The sequence below is a fragment of the Plectropomus leopardus genome, chromosome 5, assembly GCF_026936395.1.
Source record: "Plectropomus leopardus strain MGB_pleo_1.0 chromosome 5, ASM2693639v1, whole genome shotgun sequence".
In the NCBI taxonomy this organism is placed as follows: Eukaryota; Metazoa; Chordata; class Actinopteri; order Perciformes; family Serranidae; genus Plectropomus; species Plectropomus leopardus.
Genome location: NC_142180.1, coordinates 15,889,078 through 15,901,576, shown reverse-complemented (window position 1 = coordinate 15,901,576; position 12,499 = coordinate 15,889,078). Strand labels below are relative to the sequence as shown.

At 36.8% G+C, this 12,499-nt stretch overlaps 1 protein-coding gene across 3 annotated transcripts in view; it reads left to right on the top strand.

The window, feature by feature from the left end:
- LOC121963201 (E3 ubiquitin-protein ligase rnf213-alpha-like) overlaps positions 1-12,499 on the top strand; it is a 44,579-nt gene that overhangs the window by 30,119 nt on the left and 1,961 nt on the right. For all 3 annotated transcript variants that reach the window (XM_088077599.1, XM_088077598.1, XM_042513526.2), the window contains 20 exons: positions 437-644; positions 742-932; positions 1,226-1,348; positions 1,892-2,002; positions 3,207-3,449; positions 3,699-3,786; positions 4,357-4,391; positions 4,503-4,606; positions 5,342-5,486; positions 5,730-5,910; positions 6,594-6,682; positions 6,956-7,207; positions 7,850-7,979; positions 8,210-8,287; positions 8,781-8,961; positions 9,579-9,783; positions 10,137-10,214; positions 10,870-11,067; positions 11,705-11,794; positions 12,042-12,220. In XM_088077599.1, coding sequence (XP_087933725.1) covers positions 437-644; positions 742-932; positions 1,226-1,348; positions 1,892-2,002; positions 3,207-3,449; positions 3,699-3,786; positions 4,357-4,391; positions 4,503-4,606; positions 5,342-5,486; positions 5,730-5,910; positions 6,594-6,682; positions 6,956-7,207; positions 7,850-7,979; positions 8,210-8,287; positions 8,781-8,961; positions 9,579-9,783; positions 10,137-10,214; positions 10,870-11,067; positions 11,705-11,794; positions 12,042-12,220 — 2,909 coding nt within the window. The remainder of the gene's footprint in view (positions 1-436; positions 645-741; positions 933-1,225; positions 1,349-1,891; positions 2,003-3,206; positions 3,450-3,698; positions 3,787-4,356; positions 4,392-4,502; positions 4,607-5,341; positions 5,487-5,729; positions 5,911-6,593; positions 6,683-6,955; positions 7,208-7,849; positions 7,980-8,209; positions 8,288-8,780; positions 8,962-9,578; positions 9,784-10,136; positions 10,215-10,869; positions 11,068-11,704; positions 11,795-12,041; positions 12,221-12,499) is intronic.

Below are 12,499 nucleotides of genomic sequence, written 5' to 3'. Positions count from 1 at the left end.
GTTTCTTTCTATTTGATCTGTGAACTTTTATAAAGGGAGTTTGAGGGCCACACTCAAACTTTCTGTTAGACTGTTTAGACCTAAGCCCATTTGGGACTGACTTTACACTCATGTTATCAGCAAGGGACCAGGGGTCTTCGAAATTTGTCTATGTCTATGACTGTTTTCGAAATGGTGTACTGCATACTGCATATTGCATACAACGTTATGACCAAATCAGTACATACTGCTAGTGTAGTAGGTGGTTTTGAACATAGCCTATGAGTTTTAAGGCTCATTATTTAAGACAGTTACAGGATATCCTTCAGCAGGAGGCAGTAATTACCTTTGACCTGCCAACATTTTTTCAGCATTTTAAAAGTCTGTTGTTGCAGTTTCTGGTGAGGGTCAGTTGAAGTGAGGTAGCTGATGTTCCTTTAAAATACTGTCTTTGTAGGACTCCATGTGGGAAAAAATGCCCCAGAAGAGCAACAAGGCTGGAGAACTGATGCCATTTTACAATGATGAAATGCAGTTCCTGCAATTCCTTTTGGCTGAAGTCACTACTGTTCCAGCAACAGTGTCTATTCAACATTTGCAGCACATTGCACGATTGCGTCTCACCCTCACCATGGCTGCCCAGCTCATCAGTGACAACATGTATGGTAAGAGATAACTTACCTACTTAAAGTTACTTAAAGTTTACATCAGTTAGCAATTATTAATAAATAAAGAGTGTATTGCACTGCATTGCTGTTACAGAAAACACGGTCCCAGATGGAGCACAAGATTTCATGAGCATGGTGATTAAGCTCTGTGAGGATAGTGGGAATGACTGGTTCCGCATTTACCTGATCCGCAAGCTCAGTAAATGGCATGGTGTTGAGTCTGTCCAGGCGCTGGTGAAAGAACCAAAGTTTAGCTGGCTTTTCCCTAGAGAGATCCTTCAGCAGGTAAAACACCATTAATGAGCAAATTTACCACAAAAATGTACGGGAACATGCTAAAATCACTGCATGATCCGGTCACTGGGGCCTTTCAGCAGTAGCACATTATCATTTGATGCCATCATTTGCAGGTCTTCATTAATTAAAACATGAAAACAAACTATGGAGTCACATTTATCCCAGTTTTAGACTATTCCTGGGGCCATAAGGACATTTCAAATCCGCTTAAAAGCCATAGATTTGGATAAAATACATAATTGTTGTTCTCTAGCCTCTAACTACACTCGTGGTGTGAACAGAATGAAGATGCAGGCCAAATGGACCAGTTCCTAGTGTATGGAGAGGAGTACAAGGCGGTGAGGGATGCTGTTGCCAAGGCAGTAGTGGATGGTAGTGTCCAGCAGATAGAAGATGTCTGTGAGGTATTTAAATTTAATTTCCTAAACTCTTTGTTGATTCATTTAAATGTGGAACAGACTTTTTCTTACTCTGAACCATTTCAGACAGTTATGGTCTCCATTAACTTCTGTTTTGTTTGAAAATATTTAAGGAGTCTTTTTTTGTTCATTTCTTTTTGTGTGTGTGTGCAATCAATCACAGTGAAGTTGGAAATAATATTCGCCATAGTTCCATTATTGTTGTGAAGAAATCTGGTGCAAATCAGTTTGCCATGCATTACCAAAACTAAGTCAAATGACTTTATGTTCATTGTGATTGACTACACAAATCAAATTTTCCCACTGTACAGTAAAGAATGGAAATCAGTGGCTGCCTAGCAGAGGAAATATACACTAAAAAATCTAAAAAAAAAAAAATATGCAGTTAAAGAGCTAAAACTGTTGTTTCTTGAGATCTTTTTCACCATGATACTGGAAAAAATAAATGCCCATTTAATCTGAATAGCAGCTGCACTGTTACTTACTTTGTTACTTTGGTTTTGCTTTGTTTGTTTTCCATATATTTAGAATTGCACTGCACCACCACGGAATCTAACAATGTTCATCCTCCTGGCGCTTTTCCGAGAGGTTACTACTCTGTACAGATCTGCAAATACAGGTTTTCATCCGACCCCTGAGGTATGACGAGTGATAAGATACACCTTTGTAGAAACATTGATATGTATCAAGACTCTTTGGGAGACAATAGCGCACAGCCAAGAGTTGAACAGGGGCTAATCTCATTCAGAATAACATGGCAAATTTGGAAATTTATTCAGAAATTGACAATATTGACATAATACATATTGCCTGAAAATGTCTCCATATTGATGGACCTCAGTGAGCAGTGCATGACACTTACAAATTGCTCTAGCTTCCCAAAAACATAAGCTTATTACATGAGTCATAGAACAAATAGAAATAGACAAATAGAAACATTTGCCCACCTCCAGACAGCAGACCTTCTAGCTTTACAGAGCAAAATTAGTTTTGTTCAAAGTGTTCGAAGCCAATGAGGAATTATGCTTTGTGGCTTCATTAAGGTCTGCCACTTGCTGATGCAGATGTGAGGAGGTAAGTAAGATCATGAGGGGAAAATATCAACCCCCTGCCTGCACATTAGGGAAAACTGTCATTCAAAAAGGGGATATAGTTAGAGAAACTGGTTTTCTGTAACATAGCCCAAAATCAGAAAAGATGTTACCCCTGATAGTCCTTGATAAAATCATCAGAATTACTTTAAACTCCAGAGCCAGAGCAGACATACAACAGTTGTTGCGAGCTAAGAAATACAAAGACACTGACCCTTATGCATAAAAATAGTGGACTTCAGACAGGAGCATGCGCACACAACACACATTCAAATGAACAAGAGCAGGGGATGAGCTGAAAACAAGCAGATTCCAAATAAAACGAATTGCTCTCACACTGGAGGGCTCCAGTGTCCACTTATTTATTACACCAAATAATATGTTTGCAGTACAGTTGCTCCTCATCAGATTAATCAGACTGTCTGATGAAAAGCAGCTATGTGCGAAATGTCACCACCTTGGCGTAATAAATAAGTGTAAATTAGAGACCAGCGGTGAGCAGGTGATTCATTTTATTTTGAATCAGTAGACTTCCCCTTTATAAAAGCTTATCACGCTGTCACAAAATTGTAAATAATGTAAAATTCTGAAAGTAGTACAATAAAATATATGTTCACTGAAAATGTGATCAATGGTTTTCTTGGAATTTTGTAGTGCGAACCAAAGATGATTTATTGTTGTCCATGTTTTACAATAGTGCTATAAAAATCTTGTTCATTGCTACTATGTTTCTTTTTATATCTTTTGTGTAGCGATGCCAAGCATTTGGAGATCTCATCCAGGGCTCGAGGTATCTACATCAAAGAGATGTAAGGGACTTTGCCTCAGCATTGGTTCACAACAGTTTGGGAGCCTTGGCCATAAACCCTGATCATACTACTGTGGACTACGCTATCATTGAGCTGACCATTCATCTGGCAGCCGTGCTGCTCACTGGGACTCACCAACTTGTGATGCCACTCAAGAAACTTGGTCTGTTTCCTGAAAATATGCAGGTAAACATGTATAATGTCTGCCTTTCTAAATCACTGCAGCTTTCCTTCATGTAAAATGACAGAAACTGTTTTTGTTTATTGCTTTACATAGTTTGGGGTGTTTTAAAATTTTAGTGGATGGGGATTTTTATTCAAAGACAGATTGTTGTAACAGAGCAGTTATACAGCAATAATCTTAAAATTACTTTTGATGTCAGTGATAACTGATGATTTCTTTCATGTTACTTTCATTCTATTTTTATGTAACAGAGGGCATTTATACCCACAATGCCTGATGACATGTTGGCTGTTGCCCAGGCAGCTATACAACAAAACTACGGGAACCTCACTTGGTATGGTAAGAATGACACATTCATATTTGGACCACAATTTCAAATTATATTTTCTAATAGCTTTAGTTTTTTGGATAACTTGCATCTTGGTTTTCTACAATTCTACAATTTCATTTAGCAGACGCTTTTATCCAAAGCGACGTACAACACAAGCAAGAATTTAACTTAAGGAAAAAAAAAAGTGCTTCAGGTGTGATTGGTCACAGGTATTGCCGTCTAGTGGCAGAAGAAGTGCCGCACAGCCCCCCCTTTTTTTGTTTTTTTGAAACCAAAGTAATAACCTAATAACCAGTAGCAATCTCAGCATCTGAGATTCAACAATCTCAGTATCACTACTTACGATGACAGTCAACATACAACATCACACAACTTTCTCAGATAATGACTAAAATAAACTATTTTCTGTAACAGATGTCTGACAGTAGTGAGAAAATCTCTATTGCTCTGGGTTAGCTTCATCATGTATGCTACGGGAGTCATATAAGCCCGGCCAGTATTTCTAAATTTAGTTTATCTTCTGTCTCAACAATCCACGTAATTTAAGACTATTTTAATTGGTTGTTTGTTTTTCACAGTGTGTCCAAATAATCATCCATGCTTTGTTGATGAGGTAAGCTATTTTTATATAGTTCCAGCAAATTAATTGCACAGTGACTTGAATTGCTAGAAACATAAAGTGGATAAAGATAATGATGATCCGATATGCTATGTTCCGCTTCAGTGCGGCTTGCCCATGCAGAGAGGTCAATGTCTGGAGTGTGGTGAGGAGGTTGGAGGGGAGCGCCATATCGCCTTGCATGGATTCAGACCAATTCAGTTGCAGCCGTGAGTGGTCAAGCTATTGTCCAATGATGCACTCAAATGTCTTTTTAATGTAATTTTAAAGTTGTATTTTAAAAGTATGTTTTCTCTTTAGTTTAGTGTACAGGATTTTTGGGTGGGACATAATATAGAGTAAGCTAAATTCATTTAAAAGTATTAAGTATTGTTATTTTAAGGGTGGAAATAAAGCAAGTCAAATTGACTGATGGTGAACACAAGATAAATAACAATCCCACAGCAAAATGTATTTATGGTGTTTAGGTAGAAAAACATATCATATATTACCAGCTACCCATGTAATGGCAATTTTGGAAAATTCCATAAATTTCCAATGACATGTCATTACCCAGGACTCTAAAAATACTCCAGACTTAGATAACAAGAAAACGGTTTTATAGTGAACAAAACCAAATTATTATTATTAAACTGAGAGCAGCAACACAGGTATCATAATTTGTGACTTGAGTCACTGGTGTGTGGGGTTTAGGTAGATATACTGGCAGAAATGGAATATTATAATGCTTAATATATTTTCATTAGTTTTGGAAAAAAATAAAACGAACAATCATTGTATTTTCTATCTTAGAATGATCCCTTTGTATTTAGATAGAGAGAGGGGCAAGTATCACATATCTCAAATTTGCCTCAATGGGTTTCACAATCTGTACAGTCACACTCGTCTGTCTGTCTATATTTACTTTGGGTATAAAGAAAAAAATACCTAATCTGTTGTTTTAGGGATCGCACAAGGCCCGGCCACATCCTGGGAGACCCTGAGCGTAGAAACAACCAAGACACCAAAAACATGTCCCTGTGTTCCTTCACCCTGGTCAGGCTTGTTACACATTTGGCAATGTTGCTGGGAGCCTCAGAGAAGCCCCAGGTGAGCTATTCAGCAGTTACTGTAGTCACAGTACTCTACAGTTGCAGCAATTGTACGTTACTTTGTCGGAATGTAGGTACTGGCATTATTTCAGATTTGACACTGTGTGCAGCTGAGATATTAAATATCTATATACAAATACTGATCTCTCTGCAAAATAGTGATGAAAATAATTAAAATTAATTAAAATGATTGTGCCTGTGCTTTTAAAATTGAGGTGTGTCCAAATCTCTGTTCCTTTAGCTTGTTCAAACCATCATTCAGCCACCAGTGGAGGATGTTACATTGTTTCTCAGTCAACACACAATAAAGGATTTGGATCAACTGTCACAGGCACTGGGAAGAGGAGCTGACGACACTATTACGACTGTCCACTTGGTGCTCAAATCCCTGCAAGAGCTAGTGTCATCCACTGTCAGTCACTGTAAGCCCACCCCCAGTCAATCAGTCACTGACTGTAGTCACTGAAGTTGCCCTTTATCACATGTAATTTGTTTAAATCTCAAAAAGATGAGTCCAGCTTGCCACAGATTTAGTCACAATATAGAGATTGTATTTTCCCAGATTAAACACACAAAGTGAATAGTGGGAAAAACAAATGGAAATCAGAACAAAAAACTGATTTGTAAGGATAAATAGCATTCTTTGCAGTTTTATGTAAACACTGTGCTTAATGTTCATGTATGATCTATTAAGACACACAGCTGCTCCTATCTGTTCCAACCTGCTCTGTAAACTGAATCTATAAAGCTACTGGGCTGTTTGCATACTGTATCATTCATATAGTAAATCATTAAGCATTCTTGCTTGTTAAATAATTCCAGATTTTTGTCATTTAATGTGAACAGATTTTGTCAAGCACATTTAGAAGTACAGATCCTGTCTTCTAAAAAGCAAACAAAAAAATTTGGATAGACAACCTACACAAATTACCAGATATCTGAGCTTTGGATTTTCTAGATCTGTAGGGTGCACATAGAAATGTTTATTTATATGAAATTATCACAACATTTCTGAACATTTCTGTTCATTGTTATGTATTGTTAGGTGTGGAGAACATAACAGAATATCATATATTTACAAAAACTTCTGTTTAACTTTGACTAGCTGGTATTGATCCTTACCTCACAACCAAAGCATCCAGAAACACCTGGGACTCTACAGTGGCTGCAGATATTATGACTCCTCAGTTAAGGGTAACATCTTTGGCTTTTTAAAACTTTTTATATTGTTCTTTTCCTCTTGACAATAAAGCTTTTATGATATTTGAAAACTGGCATACATTCATATAATGCATGGCCATCTATTCAGTCATCAATGTCAATATGAGAATACTTTTATTATAAGATGCTTTTATTGTGATTATCTAATTCTGTTCTTCATATAATTTTTTCATGTTTTGCATACAACAATGTTTTTCATTGCGGCAGTGAATTTTCTTTCTATTTCTACCAATATTTTGTGTCAAGGAACTTGAGCAATCCCTGCAAGAAGCAAAGGCAAGCATCAGGACTGACTCCCGTGTATCCTCCAACTTCATCATGAGAATGATCTCTGGTGATGATTGTAGCTTCCTGCCGTCACTGCCACAGGGCTGTCAAGTCCATAGCTCACCAGTGTGGAGCTGCAGGGACAGGCTCTCATTGCTAAGCCTCACACACACTGTGGAGCAGTTTGACCAAAAGGAGGAGCTGCCTCTTCTCTGGAGGTTCCTGCAGAAGGTGAATGTCTGTGAAGTGTAAGGCTTTGTGACTACATGGCCTTAAATTCAACTCCAACTTACCAACAGCTTGATCCAGAACAAGACATTTTGACAACTAGAAGTCAGATTATGAAATTTGTTGTAGGTATTCTTTTCCAAAGGAGGATTTTTAATTATTTTTGACCTCCTGACCTTTGATCTAGGGCCTCCAGATATTCAATGATGTAACTGATGGATCATTTTAGTGACTGTGTAAAATCAGAGGACAAACTGTTTTCATTTTAGACACTGCATGAAGTTTTCTTTTATGCAATATTTAGTCTAAATGTCCACAAGATATCTTAGAATATGAAAGTAATAATTTGCCATGACATTTGGGGAATCCATGGGATACATCCCTCAAAGTTGAAATACAGTTGCATTTTTATCCCCATTACTCATACTTCCAAATAGTTTTGGGAAGTAATACTTACTGTCCCAGTAATCTTCAAAAACAAATCAGAATAAAAATGTCACTTTTTCTGTTTTGACAGCTAGTAATTAGTTTTGATAAGCAAAATTAATTATTATCAGCAAAAGTATTATTTATTTTAATGACTTTATACACAAAGCTTTTGGTAAAGGCACTATTATTGTCTTAAATCTTGTTTTTCTTTTTCAGGAGAGAGAATTTCGGCAGATTAAGCTCCTTCCAGACATCCTAATCCTGCAGAAACGCTTGGTGAGAAAGTTCCAGAACAGAACTGACCAGATAGTGGGCTCCATCGCAGAGTTCATTGAGGGGCAAAAAGGTACAGGTGTAATATCTCTGAGCAATGACTAGGCCTTGTTTGTTCTCAAAATGTCAATATTTAATTGATTAAAATCTAATAGACTTACTCACAAATGGTGAAGAGGGATGAGATATGGGACAGGAAAACCAACAAATGTCTTACATTTTATACATTTAAAAGTTTTCTCTTTTATTATTCATTTTTTTATTGTACAAACTAGGTAATATTTCCAACATCTCTTGTTTCAGAAATGAGGACATGGTTTGAGAAACACATTAACATCTTCCTTACGACATGGAATCTGCTCAGAGTGTCTGTAACTACCAGTAAGTAAAGACCCTTTGTTTCCTGAAAGAGGACAACCCTAGCTGTGTTTGAAACCATCCCCTTTCACAGATATAGTACGCAATATAGTGTGTTTGCCATTTTGGAGGGTTGTTTGAATTATCATCTGTTAATTTCATCCACTACATACTGAATAGTGAGTGAGTGAATGAGGGGATGGTTTCAAATACAGCTACTGTCTTGTTAAAATCACTATATAAGTGAAGATGTAACCATTTTATTTGAGTATTTATAATAACCACTCATTAAAAGTTTGAGTCAAGAAAAGAGAAGAGATGTTCAACATTCAGTATTGTGATTTTGACCACATACCACAGATGTCACTGGATTCAAAGTGGTGTTTTTTTTAAGAGCTGTAATAGCTGGTACAAACAGTTGTTTCTGGCGTAACAGTGATTGATTAAATGACTTAATCTAATGAAGTATCTTAAATTTTAAATAGCGAATCATTTTTATGTCTTGTTCACCTTACAGATGAGATGAAGATCCCAGATGAATTTTGCGGCCAGGATTTGGACCTTAACAGTGACCTGCAGTATCTCCTCCCTCGGCGGCAGGGTGCAGGCCTGTGTGCCACAGGGCTTGTTAGCTACTTGGTGGCACTACACAATGAGCTGGTGAACGCTGTGGATAACCACACAGGAGAGGATAGCAGGTAAAAATGACACATAGTGCTACAAAAAAAAAAAGAGAAGAAACGTCCAACAAAGAGTAGAAATTGTTATTGTACCTTTAAGGATAGGTTCACAATTTTGTCTTTTTAAAAGCAATTATCAGGGGCCCATATGAACATTAAAATAGGTTTTGCTTGGTGTAATTATTTCTTCCATTCATACTGGCCTTTTACTAATACACTTCTAATATAAGTTTAATTTTGTGTAAAAATATCTTCCAAAGTTTATCTGAGGTTAATGTAAGACCACAGCAGTCTGAGTTTAACAAATCCTTGGCCTATCCTTAACAAGGCCTAATAGGGGTTTGGAAAAAAAAAATCTACAAACCAAAATGCACATTTAGATTATTTCAACAACTTAAGAGAACAAGCTAAACACACAAAAACACAGCAATGATACTCAAACATTGTTGAATTTAAATCTGAATTTTGTGGAGATAAATATATTATGGACAAATAATTTTAATGTGTTTGCTGAAAACATTTTTTTTCTGTATTTCAAAAGTCTGGAACAGCTTTCAAACATTATTATTATTATTTTGGAAAAAGAAATGTTATTTCAGGACTAAAAGTTTATATTTGCATTTTGGTGTCTGCAGCAGTTACAAGGTGAGTGTGGCAGAGGTAACGGAGCAGCATGTGATCCGCTATGAGCTGGACAAGGACCTGCTTCCTCTGGTTTTATCCAATTGCCAATACAGCTTGGAACGAGGCCATGAGACAATATCACAATATGACCTGCCCAGGATCCAGCATCAGATCCTCACTCGCTTCCTGCAGGGAAAACCCCTTATCACCCGCACAGTGAGTCCACTCAGCCTGGATTGATGAAAGCAAATGACAAGAGTGTAAATGGACAAATATAAGCTTTAATAATAAGCAATACAGACCCTCCTAGACCCGTGAAATGATGTCTGCAGTCAGCCAAGATGAGAGAGCAGACACATTATTTAAATACTCTATTTTAATATTAACATTATTAATTGCTAACCTAAACTAAATGGTATTCATTTCAATGGTTAACAACAAAATGAGTGGTTTTCAAGAATCAAAATGTAACACTGTATTTGACTTTTTATGTCATTGTTGTATCTGCCCTATGTTGTCTTGTTTCACAGCATTATTTCCCTACTTTATTAAAGTGTGCTCTATTTTAGGGGATTCCCACTCTGGTCAACACACAAGAGAGAGACTATGAAACCATTTTCAAAGCTGTTAAAGAAAAAGTGTGTCAGGTAAATGAAGAAGTCCTGTTCAGTACTTTTGCACAGTAAGCAACATAATTATAATTTCTGACTACATATTACACTATACATTATTATTTCTCATAAATGTGTTTCATCTCACATCTATCTAGTCAATTACACAAACATATAACATGCATTTAAGGAAAGATTTTACTAGGGCTGCAACTAAAGATTGTTCTCATTAACAGTTAATTTTCAGGGTATTTGTTCTCTATAAAACACTAGAAAACAGTGAAAATGTCTTTCACAAGTTACTAGACTTGGGGGTTATTTCACTTTCTACTGTATTGGTTACAACTGTTACTGATTAATATTCTTTAGAACTGCATTGTACAGGGTTAAGATCCAACATGATTGATGTTTTTGGGTGTATGACAGATTTATCACCTGACGCACTTCGATGAAAATTATACAAACACAGATGATTACATTTTTTGAAAGTGCTGCTTTGTTGTAAAAATCATTGCTTAGAACCACTTTATTTCATCTGTGATCAACATTTAGAGTAAAGGCATGTATCCAATCTCCATTGTAATTCATATACAGACATTGTAGTTAAACATCCAATTTTCACAATACAATTTGACATATGTGATGTACACATATTTACAGAGACTTCATTCATACTTTGTTGTTCCTTCAGGATGTTCTGTCCTCTCTGGCCTGCAATGCCTTGTCCAGAGAGCTGGACTCCTACAATGAGGTATGTGAGGCACTGAAGATCGCGGAGCTGCTCCTGGGTTTCATCTCAATGACTGGTGGTGATCCCATGATGCCTCTGGCTGCTTACCTCCGGGACATCCTGAAGATGGCCGACCACATAGATCGTCACATATTGCAGGTCAATGCATATGCTGCCTCTTTGTTTGGAGTGAATTCTAAGGTTTCTTAAAGCTGAAGAACAGTTATTTTATGTCAGCGTAAACTGCCACTAAGCTGATTTTTCACTTGTATTATAAGAAGAACATTTGGAAGTTATCTTGTATTGAGAAATGTAAAAAAGAGGACTGTTGGCAGCAAGAAAAACCTGCTTCACTGTTTACCTGGACACCCGACTACTGATTATTGTAAGACAGACTTGAAAAATAGTGTGACTGTCCTTTAATTGCATTAAAGCTACTTTCCTGTTATGCGTAAAGTGGGACAAGACAAATTAACATATGACATTGATTCACTGTCTTTGCCTGCCGTGAATGACCCAATTAACCTAAACATTTACAAACACTGCAGGCAGTTCACATCATGTTATGTAGTTGTGTTATGTACACAAAATAATGACTTTTTTGATCTCTAGGTAATTTCATTACAACTAACTAAATTATGTCAATCATCCCAACAAACATATGTAAGATAAGGTACAAAATAAAGCTCCCCAAAAATATAAATTTTATCCCAAAACTCTATATGTAAGTTTATTCATTTTAAAAGTCTCTGCTGTGTGCTCTCAGACGCTTTACTCTGCTGTGTTGTGTCTTCAGGCTCTGGGCAGATGCAACCTCAAACACTGTGTTTCTCTGTGGCAACTCCTCTCCTCCCTCAAATCTGAAAACATGCTGCATCTCAAGAGGGTGAGTGTTGCTTTTGCAGGATTTTGGGGGCTTGATAAATGTAAAGCAAGAGTACTGATTAGAAAATGACTTAATACATAGAGTATATCCATCATGCCTTATTGTATTTTTCGTACCATCAAAATATTTCAGTGGCCTACACCTGTTTCTTGTAGTAATGTTCACACCCATTCATTTATACTGTTTTCAATTTTTTTTTTACTAATTTCAGTCATTTTAAAACAATCTGTCATGTGTCTATAAAAAGGAGCCCTTTGCAGGTTATTCAGCTGAGTACCTGAGGCCACTGACAGAGGACGACAAGATTGAGCTGAAAGGCTTTATGACCAGGGGAAACGTGGACCAATGGTTGCTTGAGATGCATGAGTTTATCCTGTTGAGTCTGGGCCGCATAAGGGCCATTGATGACTACAATCCAACCTGGAGGTAAACATGTTACAACATCTTTTGTTATTAATGCAATTATTCCCTCCAATAGCTCTGAAAAGAGGTGCAGATTAAATCTCTAAATCTTAATGCCTCAATCTACATCCAAAATAAGAATCAAATTTAAAGGAATAGTGACAAAATGCAGAAGAATGTAGAAAATCAGGTAAAACTACCATCACGCTGGAGCTTTACCTTAATGTTGTTGATGTAGTTGGTTTAATTTTCTGTTGTTAGCTTTCCTGTATGCAAACATGGTCCTTATTGAAAAGGTAATGT